Source organism: Papaver somniferum, chromosome 9, assembly GCF_003573695.1.
Source record: "Papaver somniferum cultivar HN1 chromosome 9, ASM357369v1, whole genome shotgun sequence".
Lineage (NCBI taxonomy): Eukaryota > Viridiplantae > Streptophyta > Magnoliopsida > Ranunculales > Papaveraceae > Papaver > Papaver somniferum.
This window is the reverse complement of record NC_039366.1, coordinates 136,666,474-136,686,561: the sequence shown is the minus strand read 5'-3', so window position 1 is coordinate 136,686,561 and position 20,088 is coordinate 136,666,474. Positions and strand designations below refer to the sequence as shown.

The following is a 20,088-nucleotide window of genomic DNA, read 5'->3' as shown; positions in this document are numbered from 1 at the left end:
TTCACGGTTCAGAACCCTAATATTCCCAAACCGCAGCATAAGATCGTTGTGCATAAAAGAAAGTCTGCGAATCAGAAGGTAATAAGAAACACTATTCTTTTCTAATAAAAATATTGTTGCCTCTGTTTCTTATCTGGATTGTAATTGCAGGATGATAAGGATGTCAATAAACCTCTCAAGAAATCTCGCCACCTTAAAACTGTTGAAACCTCTGTTCCATTCCACTTACTTATCTCTTTTAAATCTCCTGCGACATCTTCGCAAGATAAACCATCATCTCCAATTCGCGAAAAAGATACCTCAGACTTCATTTCTTCAACTGACTTTTCAATTATTGAAACTCCCATTATTGAACCTTCTGCGAATGAAACTTCTTCTCTTCCCATTGATAATGTTTCTCAACCTTCTATCATTGCTAGTTCTCTGCCTGAGCCTCTTCCCTTTTCGAAAGAAACCGTGGAAGGAATATATATTGCTTTCAAAGTTTTGTCCGAAGTCCTAGATGATGGAAAGAAGTATTCCATTGATCCTGTCAAGTCTAGTATTTGCGAAATTCTGAGTAAGTATTTCGGTTCTGACAGAGCTGCTTCGCAAACAGCTTTGGAAAAAGAGTGTAATGCTCTTCGCCTCGAAAATCAAAAGCTTTAGAATGTTTTGCTGGATCGTGACAACCTTCGCAAGAAGAATGATGAATTGAGAGGTATGATTTTCTTATATGTGTCTTCAATTTGCCTTTCTAATGGTTTTTTCCTTCCCATATTTAATTATCATTGAAATCCCTCTTTCGCAAGTTAAGCCTTAAACCAGAAATGAATAATGGAGAGATATCAATTTGAATATCTTGTTGAAGAATCCCGTGTTGATAAAGAGATTTTGATGGATCAATATAACCAATTAGATAACCTTTATTCATATTCTCTTGATCATATAAATAATCTTACCAATGAAAATACACAATTAGTTCAGAAGCAAGATTTATTAAGTAATGAAATATCTCGCCTTTCTTATTCTTTAAATAAAGCTAATTTAGGGATGGAAACTTTATGAGATGAGAATAAAACCTTATCTCAAGAGAAGAGATCTTGTTTAAACAAGATGACGATATCTTCGCAACAACTTAGCATTCTTCGGAAAGTATGTGATGACCAAGAACAATCTCTTCGCTCTTTGAGAAATGAACTTAAAGAAGTGACAGAGTCATCTATTGCTGGAAGAGATACACTCATTCAAGGTAGAATAGCTTTAAGTGTAAAGGCGAATCAACTTAAAGAACAATATTCCAAATTAGAAGAATCTTATTCTTCTCTTGCGAAGAAAAATGTCTTTCTTATTTCTAAAGAGAAAAATCTTCAGTCTCGACTTAAAGGTTTAGTTGGAGATAAATTTGATGATGCGATGGGCCGTTGGGAGAATAGTTGTCTAAATTTGATTCAACATCTTATTTCGCAAAAGGAAGGTAGTCATAATAGTTTGGCTGCCTTAACTATCTTTTCTTTGTCATATATTTTTGAGTTTTTCATCTTATTGAAATTTTGTATTTTACCTTTCGCAGAGTTTGAGAAGAATCTTCATTCCTCCATTTCTGCTTTGGAGACTAAATATGCCAAAATTCGCAAAGAAAATGCATTACTTGTCTCTGTCCTTACTAGTTCTCGCGACCGAGCAGAAAGAAGACTTGATTATCTTGTTTACTTTAAGGATATTCAAGATATGAATCATCAGAGAGCACTTCTTCATCAAGTTCATCTCCGGGTTGAAGTCCTGGTAAATGATATCTTGTTGTCTAAATCTCTTCCTCCTACATCAATCGAATCTTTGGAAGTAGATGATGATGAAGTTCCTCGTCCTGCTGATAGTGATTATGATTACGAAAGTGGTGCAGAGGATAATCTCTTGGAAGATGAAGAAAAAATTCCTTCTAAGGAAGCATCTTCTGGTGTTAATCAAAATGAGAATGAAAAAGAAATCTCTTCTGAAGAAGCAATTGCTGGCGAAAATCAAGGTGCTAATCAAGGCGAAGATCAGAATCAAAATGAAGGAGAAGCTTGTGATAATGAGAACATTGGCGAAGAACGTCTATTATCTCCTTCTACTGGAATTAATATTGAAGCATGAGCTTCTTGTCTTATCGTTATTACTTTTTTGCGAATAACATTCTTCAACCAACTTTGGAATCAATTTTCACTTTTAGTATTTTGTTGGTGAGAAAGATAATGTTTCTTGTTTATTGATTCCCATACTTTCCTCTCATTATCTTTCTTCCGAAAAAATAATGTGTTATGAATACTTATGAATTTTTTATTTTATCATGCGGTCTTATTTTGCCTTCATAATTAAAGGTCTTATTATGCCACCTCTTATCATTGCGACAAAATCGCAGGACGTCCTTGCATTTTCATGCAAAAACCCATTGATCTTGCCTTAACTTTTTATTTTGTATTATGGCCTCTTCAGGAATGTTGCGACAATATGACAGGCCTAAATATTCTAGTGAAAATAAAGCCCCATGACATTGTCGTCGTGCGACGAAATCGCAGGACGTTCTCGCACTTTCATGCGAAAACCCATTGATCTCGTCTTATCTTTTTCTTTTGTATTATTGCCTCTTCAGAGTTGTTGCACAAATATGACAAGCCTTAATACCCTTGCGAATAAAAAGCCTCGTGACATTTGCGTTTTAAGACACTTATCAGCTCCCTAATGGAGGGTACCGCCCTTATCTCCCCCTGGTTGCCCCTTCAAGGAGGCGTACTTCTACCATACAAGGTTAGCTCCTCCCATCCGGTCTTAACAACAACCAGTTGTTTTCGCAGCCTCTTATCCCTTTTACCTATAGGGCTTATGGTTACGAGACTGCACCCTAAGTGGGGTTTTCTTCAGGCCGAGTGCAGTATAAGCCAAGACTTGTCAAGAATGCAAGGTGCGCTTCAAACGCCCCTGGCACTCTTGACTCAACCGTGTACCTCGGCGCCTTGATCAGATCTGCATTCCTTGGGAGAGTCCTTATTACCTTAGTCGCCCAACCTAAGTCATATTCTTAAGCTGAGAATCCAAGGTGCCTCTCCCTGATGGGCTTTATTGACCCCAAATCTCCATGACTCAGGTTCTGGTGGCGGTGTAGCCTTTCCCTGAGCCATGCAACAGGTACCCCCTATATGACGTACTTTAGGTCTTACATTTGCCTCTTGCGAAATTTTATTCGCGAACTAGGTTCTCCCATTTCTTTTATGTCATTGTTCTTTGATTATCTCTGCGAAAGTTTCGCACAACATGATCTTGTTTTGATATGAATAATCTTGCAATTATCCTTTCAGAATCCATAATTTCTCAAAGCTTCTTACGGATAATATCTTTTTAAGTACAACCTGTTCCATGGTCTGTCAAGTCTATGACCAACATTTCTACCTTCTGGATCCATTAATCTATAAGCTCTTGTTCCAACTATCTCCTTAATGATGTAAGGTCCATGCCATTTTTTCGCTAATTTTCCACCATTTTCTCGCTGATATATTGGTGTCTCTCAGAACTAAATCTCCTGGTTGAAATTCGCGTATTTTGACACGTTTATTATATTCTCTGGCTAATCTTCGCTGATAATTCTCCATATGTTGTAAAGCTTTTTCTCTTCTTTCTTCTAATTCATCACGTTTGTTTAAAATCAAACTCGCACTAAGATTTTTCTCCCAAGCTTCTCTCTTTGTTGTCGGAATAACAACTTCTGTTGGTAACACCGCTTCAACCCGTATGTTAAACAAAAAGGTGATATTCCAGTAGCTTCTCTTCTAGTTGTATTATAAGCCCATACTGCATTATATACTTGTTCGCACCATGCTCTGTGATGTCCTTCCAATTTCTTCTTTAATATATCTGCGATTGTTTTGTTTGTTGCTTCTACCTGCCCATTAGATTGTGGATACAAAGGAGTAGACTTTCCACATTTTATCTTAAATGCATTAAGTAACATTTCTATGTTCTGTCCTTCAAACTGTTTCCCATTATCAGATATCAACTACGAAGGAATTCCGAATCTGCAAATGATATTTTCGAAGATGAATGTAAAGATATCTTTGTCGCGAATATGCTGTACTGCCTTCACTTCTGTCCATTTTGTGAAATAATCTGTTGCGAGTATTAAATATCTTCTTTGTCCAGAACCTGGTAAAAATGGACCCACAATATGTAAGCCCCACTTTCCAAAAGGCCACACACTGGTTGAAGATGACAATGGTGCTCCAGGTGCATGTATTTTCTTTCCATGTCGCTGACAATCTTCGCAACGTCTTGATATTTATTTTGCATCTTCGTGCATGTATGGTCAGTAATAGCCTTGCATTTTTGCTCTATGTGCCAAAGATCTTCCTCCGCTATGATTGCCAGCATCCCCGCTATGTAACATTTTTAGCACTTTTTCTCCTTCCTCTCGTGTTAAACATCTGAGTGATGGTCCATTAAAGGATTTTCGGTATATCATCCCATCTCTTAATTCGTAATTTGTTGCGCGCATTTTTAACTTGTGTGTTTCCAATCTATTTCTTGGTGTTTCTCCTTTCGCCAAATATGCATGAAGTTGCGTTCTCCAATCTGCGATATTGTTCGTTTGTTCTTCTTCTTCACCGTCTATTATCATCACGTCCACTTCTTCTTCTTCTTTATTGATTGATGGTGACAGGAGTGTTTGTATTTTTATGCATCTCACAGTTGGATCTGTCATCATACTTGAGATGAAAGCAAAAGCGTCTGCGAGTCTGTTATCCTTCCTTGAAATGTGCCTCCATTTTATTTTTGGGATTTTTGCTGACAATTCTTCAACGAGCTTCTTGTATTTCTTTAAGGATGGTTCATTTGTAGTATATTCTCCCTTTATTTGGCGAATAACTAGCTGCGAATCACTAGTGATCCTGGCATTTTCTAGTTTCATTTCTATTGCGAATTTTAAGGCATGTATCACAACTTCATATTCCGTTTCGTTATTAGTGGACGTGAATTCCAATCTGAATGAAAAATCCATATTTATTCCTTCCGGTGAAATTAAAATAATTCCAACTCCATTGCCTTCTCCATTTGATGATCCATCTACCAATATCTCCCATCTATTTGGTTCTGTTAATAAATCTTTTGGATCTCCGTGTTCTTCTTCTATATCCATCATTTTTTCTACCGCTTCGTCTTCTTCTAAAGGAAATTCTACCAAGAAATCTTCAACAACTTGTGATTTTGGTGAAGACAAAATTTCATATTTAATATCAAAATGGCCTACTTGTGCATTCCATCTCTCCACTCTTCCTGATATTTTAGAATTCTTCATCACTGATTCAATTGGTACTTTCGTTAATACCCTTATCTTGTGCGCTTGAAAATATATGCGGAGCTTAAATGATGCATAAACTAATGCTAAGATCAACTTATCAATCTTTGAGTAATTCTTCTCGACAGTATTAAAAGTTTTGCTAATGTAATAAATGGGTTCTCCACTCCTGCGTCTATTCGCAATAACACAACACTTAATGCATGCGACGTCGTCGCAAGATAGATCAATAATTCCTATCCTGATTCTGCTTTTTGTAAAATGGTTGTATTCATAAGGTGTTTTTTGATCCCTTGAAAAGCTTTTTCGCATTCATCAGTCCATTTGAATTTCGCACCCTTCTTGAGTATATCGAAAAAATATTTGTATTTGTCTGATGATCGCGAGATGAATCTCCCCAACAAAGCTAGAAGTCCATTCAATTTCTGTACATCTTTTATCGTTGCTGGTGATGGCATGTCACGAATTGCTTGCACTTTTTCTGGATCAACCTGTATTCCTTCTTTTGATACAATGTAGCCTAAATTTTTTCCCGATGCAACTCTAATAGTACACTTCTCAGGATTCAATTTAATGTTGTACCGCCGCATTTGTTCAAAAATCTCCCTCAGGTCCTGTACATGGTCTTTGGCTTCTTTACTCTTTACTAACATGTCGTCCACGTATACTTCTAATGTTTTGTGTATCCATTTCGCGAATACCTTCTCTACCATTCTTTGGTATGTCGCTCCCTCATTTCGCAAACCAAATGGCATTTTCGTGTAACAGTATAAACCTCTAGGAGCGAAGAAAGCAGTATGTTCTTGATCTTCTTCAGCGAGAGGGATTTGGTTGTACCCTTTGTACCCATCTAAAGACGATACCCTATCATTTCCCGCTGCGGATTCCACCATTTGAGGAATATCTGGTAACGAAAAACTATCTTTAGGACAAGCTTTGTTTAAATCAGTGAAATCTATGCAAATCCTTATTCCTTTGTTTTTCTTTGGGACAATGACCATATTCTCTATCCATTCTGGGTATTTAGCTTCTCTTATAATTCCTGCATCAAGCATTTTCTGTAGTTCTTCTTCTATTTGGGAATGGTATATTGTTGCGATTTTTCTTATTGTTTGTTTAAATGGTCTCGCATTCTTGTTAATCTCCAATTTGTGACATGCAATTGATGGATCTATTCCCGGTATCTCATCCATGCTCCCTGCGAAAACGTCTTTATAATCTCGCAAAAGGTTAACAGTTCTTTCTTCTTCTTCTACATCCATCTTGGTTCCAATTCTCAATATTAGAGGTTCTTCCATAGTCTTAACGTTTACTTCTTTTGTTGCTTCTGAGGCAGTGTAACTGGACTCGGATTCTCCCATTGGTGTTGGTTCTTTTATTGTTTTCACAAGTCCTTCTCCTTCTTCCGAAATTTCGCTGGGTATTCCCCTGCCTTCTTTTGCCCTTATCATGTATACTCTAAATTCTTCTTATTTCTTTGCCAACTTTCTACGAATTTTTTTCCTTTTTGCTTGTCCATCATAATGCTTTACTTCAGTTTGATGTCATAATTTCGTATTGTCAACATCTCCTTTAATTTTACCTATTCCATTCGGTGTGGGGAATTTAATACATTGATGTAACGTTGATACTATAGCTTTTATCGCATGTATCCATGGTCTTCCTAGCGACATATTATATGGCGATTCCATATCCACCATGCATAGTGTCACATGCGTTTCGATCTCTCCTAGTGGAATTCATACCTTTAGGTTTTGTTGTGGATTTTCCAAAGCCATGAAGAAGATATGTTGAACTGGACATTTCTTCATCTTTAAATCCCATTCCCCTGAATGCATGATAAAATATTATATCCACTGAACTTCCTGTATCGACTAAAGTTCTGTTCAATATTCATTCTTCCGTGGATTTTGTTGTTGTCCTCTTCTCTTTTCGCGTAATAGGCACTGTAATGACCAATGGAGATGTATGGTTCAAATTTTCTTTTGGTATTTCTGCCGCCATGAATGTGATTTTTTGTTTTTCCTAATCTTTCAAGGATGATGTCTTTTCTACTGCCATAACCTTCCTTCCTTTTCGTTTATGTATTCTTCCTTTGATGTTTTCATGGAACTCATCAATCATTGTTTTTGTTATCATATTACACTCCAATCTTTTGTCATTTTCATTGACTCTAATCATTTTTCTTTTAACTGGTTCACTGATTTATATTAATCACTTTCTTGATTTGAACAATCTCAACAACAATCTTCAACTTTCGATCTTCATGTCCCTGTTTCTAGCGCCATTATGTAGTTGCAGGAAATCCTACACTACACCCCTCATATGATTTCATTAACACTCAACTCATTTTAGATTAATAATCTTAATTTTATTGATGAATCTTTGAACAATCTTACAAGAAAAGATAAAGGAATCAAGAATAACCACTGCTCTAGATTTTCTCTCTCCTATTTACTTGTTTCTGACTCAAAAAAGATCTCTCTCCTCCTTTACAACTGAACGACTATTTATAAGGAAATACATAGTGGATGATAGCTAATCTGTCCTTTATTTTCGGATATGGCTTGTGATATTCTCGCAACCTTACAAATGTTAATCTCGCAAACTCTCTAATTTTCGCAGGACCATCATATCTTTCTCATGATTATAGCTGACGTCGTTTATTATATCGTTTCTGAAATTGTTCTGCGACGCTGTTGTGTTGTGTTGTTGATAATTTCGTTGAGATATTATTGCTGCGAGATTATGATCCTACAATGTAAATTAAAGTTTAAGCTCTTAATGTGTCTTATTTCCTATTAAAAAAAAAGGAAGCCGAAGTGGATATGGGCTGATTATGTCGCAAGGGGGGCAAACTAACTCTACCTACCATGTCAAATTCTGTAATATTACGCCATCGGGGACTTAAACCTGGGACTTCATGGAACGCATCAAACCTTTGAGGAACGAGGATGACCAGCTAAGCTAGCTACCCGTTTTTTTTCCTCGGAAAAATATGAGAAGTTTGGAATTTTAGTGAGAAAAGAAGTTTGAGGAATCGTGGGTTCGAGCAAAATTAAAAATTGGCATTGTATACTCTTAACTAAGAATGATTTTTTAGGGACCATGGTTTTTTTGAGGGGACCATGGTTTTATTAGACCACCTTCCCTATAGTGATAAGGGGTGTCCTAAAATGTTGAAATGACTAACCTACCCTTAACCTAATTTAATTTAAAACCAACCTAATAACCACCTATATATATAACCACCACCTCCTCCCACCACCACCACCACCTCCGATTATCACCACCACCAACCACCGATTACCACCACCACCACCGTCGATTACCACCACCACCACCTTCGATTATCACCACCACCAACCACCGATTACCACCACCACCTCCTCCCTCCACCACCGCCACCGCCTATTTAAGAAATGTAACAACATCAATGCAATCACAATTAAGTTCAGTTACATAATAATTTTATCGAGTATAAAAGACGCCAGTCGTAACCTGATTCTGCCATGGGACCACTCCGGAGGTATTTTCCAACAAACCCTTCACTTTAATTTGATTTTGATTGTTTCAATCGAATAGAAATCATCAAAATAGGGTTTTAATAGGAGTTACAAAGCCATGTTCGGTTAGGCCGATTTTCCAAAAAATCCTAGTTTATTAACCGAACTTCTTGAAAATGAAGAACACGAAGAACAGTTCGGTTCTATTGGATTTAAAACTAAATCACCGAACTCTCTGTTCTGTTGTTTCGCAAAAAATTTTAAAACTACAAAGTAAACGAACTCCACCCTTAGAATCGAAAAAAAATAAATCCAGTCTAACCGAACTGTGTTGTTGTGGCCACTATGTTGAGTTCCAAAATAACCGAACTTAGCCAATAGAGTTCGGTTTGTTCGCGAAAACTTTTAAAACTACAAAGTAACCGAACTTAGCCAATAGACGCTGGAACTTCACATTTTCTTTGTTTGTTAAGTTCGGTAACTTCACAATTTTATCGCAGAAACCGAACTCAGAGTTCGGTTGGTTAGCTGTTAGGTTCAAGTTTGCGAACGAACCGAACTTTGTAAACTTATATACTCTTATATTACGTAAAGTTCGGTTAGATCAAAAGTGCATGCAGTTTGCGAACCCACCGAACTTTGTACACCAAAGTACGGTTAGTTGAAAACCAACCGAACATAACGCTGTAACTCCTAGAAATTCTATTATTTGAGAGTTCGGTAACCTGCGTGTTTGGAACAAGTAACCGAACTACACTTTCAGATGAGTTCGGTTACTTGTTCATCTCACGGGGCAACCGAACTACAACTTCAGATGAGTTCGGTTAATTGTTCTTCATATAAAGTAACCGAACTATTCAAAATCCAATTCAAATCCGGATCATTTTGAAGATTAACAAATATTCTATGAGAGGATGGAGATGAAGAATCAGATGAGTTTTCATCATTTGAATACTCAAACTTAGTGAATTGGAATTTTTTTTTATTTTCCATGTTTTTCTCCTTCATCTTCTCTAACTCTACTCTCTCAATAATTTACTCAACTAATAATAAACCCATCTTTTGATTTAATCTCACTAATTGTTTTTAACCAAATCATTCACTAATCATAACCTAAAATTAATTAAGAGGGTAGATTAGGTATTAAATAAATAACTAGATATGGGGTGACCTAAAATTACTTCTAATGCCTCTACCCAAAATAAAATCATGGTCCAAAAAAAAACCATGGCCCCAAAAAATCGTTCTTAACTAAATGGGGAGTTTTGATCACCGTTCTACATTGGGCTCATATAATTTAGAGTTTTAAAGGGGATTAAGGGTGAATAGTATCCACCGTTGAATGGTGGGGTGGGTTCTCTGACCGTTCAACTTGCGGCGCTATTGGGTTAGGCCTAGACGGTTTGGGAATATGCTAACAAAAATTAGGATCCTAACCGGCTCGCAAGCAGTTAGATTTGAATAGTTTGAATTCCATTTTAGCTGAAGTACCGATCATTATTCCAAGAACTTAACGGAGTCACGGAGTCATATGCAACAGTGATAACTTTGACTGCTTTTTATCGATCCAGATAGAATTCAACCAAACTGCCCAGTAGCGGCAACAACGACTACTTTATAAGCGTGATCTACAAATATTCACTTAGTTTTTTATTTTTTTGTATCAACACTTCACCAAACTCCTCTCTGTCTCCAATGTCATTCGATCGATCTTCATGGGTAGCCTTTTGGCGATCAACCGATCGTTTCTCTCTGGAACACTTCAAGTATGTAGCAAATTTCAATTATTAGTTTCTTTCCCTAATTTCAGTTCTAGGGTTCCGAATCCATCTTATGTTGGATCGTTTGGTTTTCGATAATTCTCATGAATATCTGAATTAGGGTTTATATTATTTATTTTTCTGTATTACATCAATTTAGGCGGAGAATTTTTTCTGATTCCCGAAACCATCTTTTCCAACTCATGGCCACTGTATGTTTTGACAAATTGCTGCCACAAATCAAGTTGTGTTTGCTTGGTGCATGAATGCTCTTTTTGTTATTAACCTAATATGTTCTCATGACAGTCGGGAAAAATCCTTAGGTCTAATAGCATTGCTCATATGGATGTAGTTGCAGCACTTTGAATTTGTTGGCAAAAACTATAATAGCGGTCGAAGGAGGTTCAGGATACCATTCTTAAGATGTATAACTAAGGCTTCATGTAGTAGTTATTATTGACTCGACATTTTGGATATGCTATAGGAGTTTGTGATTTTATGATGTCTTTCTTAGCTTCTTTTTGGATAATGCTCTTTCTGTTATCAACAGTTATTGGTGTTAGTCTTATGAAAATTCCTGGTTATTTCCCTGCCTATGTAGGTACATAATTGGTGAACTGCAAGAGATCAAAGTTGTGAACAAGCTCAATAAGGTAACCGTGTTTACTTTTGAAGTTTCATCTTGTGTGCTGAAGTACGAGTTTCACGATAACTCTTCTTGTTTCCTGCTCAGGACTCTGTCATGGATATGTTGGGGGCAATTGTAGAAATAGTTACTTATGGAGACCAAAACGACGCATCAATTTTCGAGTAAGAGCTTATCTTTCTAAAGTTGATTGAGGAAATTTATCCAATTTTCCTTGTTATAATTTGATGACAATAATCATTCATCTGGTGACAGATGTTTCATGGAATATCAAATTTTAGCAGAGTTTCTTCGTTTAATAAAGATCAGTAGAAATTCCAGCATTGAGGTGCAATTGCTTCACTATTTAAGCATATTGATCCAAAATTTGGAGAGTGAGAATTCAATTTGTAAGATGCTACCATTTAATTTCCTGCTACCTTTTTTTTTTATTACCATTATTACTTTCTACATTTTCCATGTTTGCTTTACCCTGCTGTCATTATATCTTTTTTCTTCATTTGGTCAACATTGACTTCTTGGTCTATTGTTCATGAGTAGGTTATATAACACTTCTATATCCTGCAGACTATTGTTTTAGCAACGGATATATCAACAACATCATTCTCTACCCGTTTAAGTTTGACACTGGGGATTTGGCTTCCTATTTTGCATCATTTTTAAGGTTGTGATGCTGCCGTTTCGTTAAATTTTCTTCTCTTTTGGTTCTAACTTGGTCTCTTACTAGTTCTGTTTCTATTCCTTTTATTAGAACAGTTAGCGGAAAACTAAATAGAGAGACTATATATCTTCTCGTGAACGTCGAAGAGGTAGGCGGAACTCTGATGTTACATACTTACATGTACGCTTTTCACAATGTTGTATCTGATTCTATAACTTCATAACTAGTTTGTACATTATTGTTTTGTAAAATCTGGGGTAAGGGATGTGATTGTGAGAATTAATATTAAGTTATCGTATATTGGGAGCTGTCCCCACCAACGTTGGAGGCCTCCATCCAAGCTCTACCCAACATGAAGTTGGGCTTAGGGAAGTCATAATATGCTGTACTGAAGGGGATAGCTAGGCTTGCTGTGAGAGATTTGAGGAGGGAAGAAAGAAAATATAAGGTTAAGCAGGTATATAAGTGACTGTTTAGCATACTAGCTAACATTTGAAGCACCAGGCTTCAGATTTATGACTTAAATATTGTCCTTGTTAAGACTGGGCAGCCAGCCTTCACAAAGTTACTTTTTTATGAACATTTGGTCTGTCTAGCTTAGGTGCATAACTTTTATTTTAGTGTTTATATTATACCAAATGGCACGTTCAATGGCCTTTTAAGAGTATTCTCTAAAGTTTGTTGTGGAGGTAATTTAGGAAATTAGAACTTCTTAGAAATCCAGTTCTCATATAATATTATGCTTCTAAATTATGCATCATTTTGTTGCCCTGGTTGAGAGTGATTCACAAGTTTTTTTCCTTTCTATTCCAACTGCTAGGATATGGTAGTCTCATTCCCATTGTACAGTGAGGCACTTAAATTCGCACGCAATGAAGAAAAGATGATTCAGATAGCAATACGTGCAGTAACCCTCAATGTTTACAATGGTATGGGTCTTGTGTTGTGGTCTTGTAATTCTTTGTCCATTGAACATATATGTCTGTTGTAAACCTTGGAGATCTATTCTTCACTTGTGCAGCCTGCGATGATATGGTATTAGCATTTTTAACGACTCCTCCAGCCTCAGAATATTTCTCAGATTTGGTGCTACACTTAAGGGACCAATGCCTCCATTTCGATTCCCTTGTAAGAACTACAATGTATGCCTCCTTTAATATCGTAGAGGACTAGATGTTCTTTGGTGGATAGAATATTGGGCTCAAGTTAATCAGATTCTATCTCAAGCACCAGTTTACTTTGATGTAGGGATTCTTGCACGCGTGAGATACGGAATCAGCTGCAGATGGGAACTGATTTAGTTGTAAATGATCTTTATTACTTTAACGATATACTCAAAATTGGTCAGCCCGGTTTAAGTAGATTGATGATTGAAAACATTTTCAGATCATTAGTTTTACCAGCTTTGCTACCGCTGCAATCGAGTGAGAACTTCGTAAGTTCATGCTTTTTATGTATAAAACTTAAGTATTAGATGGAATGTATCTCTTCTTTTCCGCGTAACATGGATACTCCACTTTCTGGATGTTTGCTCTGTTTACACATGGAATCTTGGAAATTATGTGTGTCTATGTCTATCTGGGTACTATTGTTATATAGCTTCTTTTTATCTATGCTGTTCACATACAATAGCTGAATGTATTTCATCCGTTCTTACAGTTAATGTGCTCAAAAATATCTTTTATTTTGTTATTTCAAGGGCTCACAATCTTCGATCACATCTCTGTGCGTAATTTGTCGTCTTCTTCAAGTTGTTGATGGAAGAGAGCTGGTTAATTCTGTTGCAATTGCTCTCTTATGTTCTTATATGTTCTCATTTGCGAGAAGTACTATTGAGAAGGGTGACAGTGATGAGGGCGCAATGATTAATGTAGACACTGTTAATCACTTCGCTGAGTATTTAATCGACATTAAAGAAGTCGTAGTTCCTTTTCTTGAGGCTGAAGGAGCAGAAAACATAAGCAAGACCAATCTATTTGGGATACTATCAGAGTACATATCCTGTCGCACTGGTTCCTCCAGCTGTCTGCTGGATAAATTTTCAGTTGAGAGGTTAGTATACATTTTCTGTGAGCATATCTTATATGATTTGTGTTTATTGATATGTAATAGCAATATAGCTGAATGATGAAACTGATGAGCACTTATCATTGTCACCTGAATTGAGTTGCTAAGCATTAGTTAGATGTTTGAGTGTGTTTAACCCCTTTCATGTATCCGCCTATGACCTTATCAGTTTTGAGACCGAAATTAACAGCATTGTGGAATATAACAAATTTTCTGGAAATTTTAGAAGCAAGCACCGATGCAATTTAGTTGATAAATTATAAGAAATACCTCTTGTCTTATTTCTTATTAGGAATTTGTTCATTCGCAGGAACGGAATACTTTCGTTAATTCTATCTGAAAATATCAGTATATTGCTTGCATTCCTAATGTTTTTGATTATTTTATCCGAACACAAAGGTAATTCTCTCTTTATTTTTTTGATAAATTTCCTTAGTACTTAGTTAAGAAGGGGTTGTCCAATGTGATCTTTGATTCTTATTTGAAATGATTGCAGATCTTGATAGTTCACTATCATCTATTTTGGGATTTGCTGATAAGAATACGGGGCAAGAGATGGTATATAGCGTTTTGCATTTTCAATTGCTTGTAGGGCTGCACATGGGTCGGTTTGGGTCGGGTTTGGCCTCACCCACCACCCAACCCACTGATGGTGGGTAGCAGAAGTTGTCACCCACAACCAACCCAACATAACAATGGGTCGGTTTTCACCCGACCCACATTACAATGGGTTGGGTCGGGTGGGTGGTGGGTTACCCACTGTAAAATACACATTACAGTTACATTGCATCAAAAAAAGAAAAGTTACAGACTTACCTAAAACTCTTACAGATGACAATTAAAGAACTGACCCCAAGTCAAGTGTAAACAAATGATAATTATAATCCAGAGAAGTAAGAAGTTGGTGCAAAGTTGCAAAGTGCATACAAATTACAAGAAATGAGTTCAATTGTTCGAAGCTCAAAAGATAAAAGACTATTCAAGGAAGTGATTGAAGAAGTGAAGACTGAAGTGAAGTTAGCGATTTAGGTTTAGGCATTATATATCACTATTTCAACGGCTGTGATTCATCCAGGATAGGTAATCCAAGGGTTAATATTAACTAAGAAATATTTAGGTGGGTGGGTTGGGTCGGGTGAGGGAAGCTTTGACCCATAGTCGACCCACAATACTATGGGTTTTGATGTTGTGACCCATAATCGACCCGCTCCTAGGTGGGTTGGGTCGGGTGTGGGTAATTTCAGGCGGGTGTGGGTTGGGTCGGTGGGTTGAGTCGGGTTTGTGCAGCCCTAATTGCTTGCATGTAATCAATTAGATATCTCAATTTTTGTGATAAAAACAGTAATATACCTTTTATTTATATGAGATCCATTTGAGGGATGTAGGCCGTAGATCCTTATCTTGGTTGCCAAGTCCAAGTCAGCAAGAACTGCTCTTTGCTCAAAGTGATTTTTACCTTATTAAGGAATTCTTTCCGTTGACAAGTCTTTGGCTCTGGATTAACCTCATTTGGATAAATTAATATCTTATATGATGAAAATTCAGATTGTTGACAATAAGTAAATTGCTGGTTTCTTTCAGTTTGAGAATTGAAAAGGTAGATGTAGCTCTTAAGATTTCACCACTTTATTCATAAGATATAGTTGTCATCTCTCACCGCAGTCTTCTAACAATTTGCTTCAACGTGCGATGGATGGTAATATCTTTGCCACACACATGCCTAAGGTATTCAACACCACAAGTCATGTTAAATATGTTCATTGTTAACTTTTTGTCTGCACAATTATTTCATTCTCAACCCAGCATATTTTTCTTTTTGGCTGTCCTGATATGTTCTTCTTTTGATCTTCAACCCCTGATTAGCTTGCATGCTATCTTACAGATTTTGACTGCACTGTTGAGGGTTTTGGTGAGCCAGCCACCATTCTCGATATCAACACGGTGGCACATAGGGTGGGTTCTCGGGAAGCTACTAAGATACCACGATACAAAGTTCACAGAGCATGATATCGATCTTTTTAATGTAAGGCATGAACTAGTTTGAGATGCGTACATATTCTATCAATCTTTTTGATGAGTAAAGATAGGTACACTTGATGAGTTGGAATGTTTGCATACCCTCTACATGTGAAGAATAAGGGAAGAGAAAGAGAGAAACTTTGATGAGTTCTGATTTTGAGAACACGGAAGCAGAGGCTGTCTTGGATATACAGCTCATCTTTTCATTCATTAGTACATATTGTCATGGATCAACTCAGAACTAGACGAAAGAAAATAGAAATAAAATTATTGATGCACCAGGACAAGCTGTCTGGCCCTTAAATGTACTCGTTTGAGTTTTCGGTGTTGCTGAAGGTCAACAAAATTTACATTGTAGGTTTCATATGAACAGTCCAGGGAAGGACTTGCGCAAGAGCTCAATGGGTGCTGGTCTGATTATATCCCAACCACTGTAGAAATCGAATGGCTAAAGTGTACGAGAGGTATTTAGTAGTTTGCGAACTGCAAAATTCAACTGAACATTGTTGGAAACATTGTTTTTAACGTCGTAATGTCGTTGTAGCTTTGGCGGAGTCATCAGGGTTGAAAGATCCTTTTCTCACCCTTGAGGTTTCCACACATGACCATTTACCTGAAGGTCAGCATATGCCATATTTGGTTCGCTTTTGATGTCTTTTTCCTGATCTAATTGCTGGATTTCTAGCTCAACTTTATCAACGCACTCAATAAATTTTTTCTTTGTATGGCAGGTAGTACGTCTTCCTCTCATGCTTGGCAAAGGATGGTTGATGCAGTCAAGGTATGTATACTATATTTACCTTTAATATGTTCCCATTCCATAGTGCACAACAGTGAATTTAGTGTCCATGTGTTGTATACTTTTATCCCGTTGCACAGATGCATTCCCAATTACAATTCCACAAAAGATAACTTACTCTCAGAGCATAGTTTCAATTGCTTACACTTTGCAATAGTTCCACCACCTTAACCAGGCAACGACTTCTGTTTTTATTTTATTCCTTCAGCAAAACTTGATAGGTCAACCCTTGTACTTTACTTATTCCTTACTGTAAGAGTAACATCTGGTTTATGCATCCAGGAAAAAACCTGACCTAGCAGATTAATTTGAGGATTTGTTTTGGTCCGCATTGATTCATACTGGTTTTGTCCTTGTTTATTGCATCGAAGAGTTTCTTGTCATATATTGATTACATGAATTTCTAAAAAGGATCGAGTTTCAGGTTTTTGTACTTTGGCATCACTTCGAGGCCATCATTTTTAAAAGAGATACTCAAGAAGAACACATGAATCAACTAAGAAGTGCTTTGAAGGGTACTCTAGATAAGGAAGATGGTATAGATATTCATTCTGCAACTTATGGAACTCGGACTGGATTAGGTTTGTCTTTGTTGCTTCTAATGTACTATAGGTGCATCATATGATCATTCTTTTAAGTATTAACTGTTTTTGAGAATTACTCAGGTCCAGGTATTCCTTGCAAAATTGCCTTTTCGAAAAGGGAAGTGAAGGATGTTTACTTGATACCTGTGGCAAAAGGAATATTTGGAAAGTTACTTCTCGCGGAGAAACTTTCCTTAGATAGTGATGAGGGCGTTGTAATTGCTGTTGCTCCGCTGGCTGGGTTGAGTGTAAGTTGTTTTCTGTGGTGGCACTTAGTATATAACATAAATGCAGCTCATCTGCTACAAATTTATAGTCTGAGAACAAGTGTTGTTTCACATATATTTCATGCAAAGCAAGATTGGTCATTACATACGGATTTTCACGTTTCTGCGTTTGTCTGCAATTAGTTTGATTTGAATGCTGGAAAAAATGTTAGAGAAGATGTAAGATGCCAGATTTTTAGGGATAAGAAAGCAAGTTCAGTGGTAGTTCTTAGAACAGCATTGTATATGTGGTAAACTTGGGATAGAAGTCTGATGGATACAAATGAATTTGATAAGCTACACACAAAATTGGAATGGATATGTCGCTTCTCAGTGCAATTGATTTCCCCAATGTTCTCAAGTTATTGTACTTCGGTGTTGCAGCTTTAACATGTTTGTATATAACTGTTTTGGATTTTGTTTTATTCAACAGCCAAGGATAGATGATGAGCACTCAACATGGTTGCATCTACGGATAAGAGAGTTTGATCCAAGAGTCCATGCAAAAAAAAGCTGGAGCAAATGATTTTACTGGCGCCAATAATGTGGTGGATGGAAGATGGACCCTTGCATTTCAAACCACTGAGATTTGTGATTCTGCTTTGTTGTTGACCCAAAGGGAGCTCGACAAACAACGGTCCTCAGTCGAGCGATTGCTTGCTCCATTTCTCCAGAACTATTCTCCCAAGAACTCGTCAGATTAATAAGGTGCGTAAACCTGCACGCAAAATTTTGTTTCATGTTTTCAGTATGGATCATTGTTTAGCAAGTTGTAGCTGTATTTACCTTTGAGATGTATCATAACTTTTATTCTGTTATTCATTTGTGATACATTCAACTATGTAATTAAACAAACATGTCTTGTCCAAGTATTCTTTGTCAAAATAAAACTTAGGGTTTAAGGTCCCAGTTGAAATTAAATGGAATTGTAACTCTTTAGTGGACGTAACTTCTGGAATGCTTTAGATACTGACAACACTTGATGTACTAACGTCTAACCATTAACTTGCCGTTAGCAATATTGAGTAAAACATAGTTTCCATATAATATTATGCGTACCACAAAGAGAAGTGAGGCTAGATGTCACAGCTTGACAGAATGCAAAAGTAAAACAAAAGCCTGATACACTGAATAGCTGAAACTCAATTTACAAATGACACGGGCAACAAACAACCAGAAACTGTTCTCTGGAACTATCCTAATTTGGTAGGGATTATGGTTTTCAGAATTAGTTGCTTAGTGGTATAGATTCTATAGAAGCATTAGTTATCAGAAGCAGTAGGAAAACTAATACTGTGGACAATCCTAGTTGTTATCCTCTACTATTACGTGGAACTGTCTTATCCCAAAGGCCAAATCTAGTGTGTGAGTCGGCAGAATAAGGAACCATTCTCTGTGTGGCATGCTGAGAAGCATCTATGTATGTGCTTGTTGAGGTATTAATTACAGTTAATGAAACGGATCATTGTACTACGAAGTCAAAGGCTGTAGAGACTGTCAAAGCAGGTGCATGCCAAAAATTAGTATTTAGGTGTTTTTTTGTTGATAAATAAACTGAAATGGAATCTAACTATTTGGTTTGGAATCATTAAATGTTGTACTCTGTTATGCGTCTGCAAATCTATATGCATCTATATATGTTTGTACTTTAGTATGTTGTATACTTCACATATACAGGGATGAATCTTTGATTATTCTTGCTACTTATTAGCTTTTACAAAACTGCCGATACAAACACAAGTTGAATTCACTGGGCCGAGTTAAATTAAAAAAGACGAAGAGAGTTTAAATAATGTAAGCTTTTTAAGAGAGGAAAGAGAAGTGTATGGTACGTAATTCCATTGCCTTTACATCAACAAAGCTGTCATATCAAAGTTATAGAGACTTTTCCTTTCTTTCTTTCTTTTAGACCTGAAAGTATGGACAACCAAACACTAATACAACACTAACTATACATTCTCCTCTCTTTTGTTTGATGGGTTTATTAAGAATTTAGAGTCTCTTCAAAGATATTGCTTTTGCTCACATGGCCACACATAAATCTAAAGATGCTTAGTAATTTTGAAAGCCTTGAAAACATTAAAATGAGCAACACTTTTTAGCAGATAATGCCATATTTTGCTTTTTAATGATGCTTTTCTTTTCTTTTCTCTTTTTCCTTTTCTTTATTTTGCATTTGTTGATTAGAGTGCTTTTAATTACTTTAAGAGAAAGAAATGATAGAAGAAATTAGTAGTGTTAATCCTCATTTGGTGGTGGATCAACACAAAGTTAGCCCCCATATATGAAATTGAAAGTCTTGATGTTGAAAGCATAAAGAAGAAGAATAACATCTCATTTTTATTATTCTCTCTAGTATTCAGGCTTTCTGTATACAAATGTAGTAAGTACAGTTTTTAGGTTTTCTTAAAATCGAGTCTTCAAACTGTTTTTTGGTTTTCCTCTCTCTTTTTTCATTCAAACACTCTTTTTCTA

General features: G+C 36.6%; 1 protein-coding gene across 2 annotated transcripts; it reads left to right on the top strand.

Annotated features, from left to right (window-relative positions):
- Positions 1-10,336: 10,336 nt before the first annotated feature.
- LOC113313264 (protein TRANSPARENT TESTA 9-like) lies at positions 10,337-18,534 on the top strand. 2 transcript variants are annotated; one of them, XR_003341768.1, is made up of 20 exons: positions 10,337-10,577; positions 11,173-11,224; positions 11,305-11,381; positions 11,473-11,606; positions 11,785-11,881; positions 11,969-12,026; positions 12,699-12,807; positions 12,900-13,020; positions 13,127-13,313; positions 13,578-13,930; positions 14,256-14,344; positions 14,442-14,503; positions 15,608-15,670; positions 15,828-15,968; positions 16,323-16,428; positions 16,509-16,583; positions 16,696-16,745; positions 17,175-17,344; positions 17,429-17,595; positions 18,047-18,534. XR_003341768.1 is itself a non-coding variant. In XM_026562011.1 (20 exons), the coding sequence occupies exons 1-20, from the start codon at positions 10,507-10,509 to the stop codon at positions 18,137-18,139; spliced, it is 2,262 nt and encodes a 753-aa protein (XP_026417796.1). In that variant the 5' UTR covers positions 10,339-10,506; the 3' UTR covers positions 18,140-18,534. The 2 variants fall into 2 exon arrangements, 1 of the variants encoding a protein (XP_026417796.1); XM_026562011.1 differs by having other exon boundaries at positions 10,339-10,577; positions 17,188-17,344.
- The last annotated feature ends 1,554 nt before the right edge of the window (positions 18,535-20,088 follow it).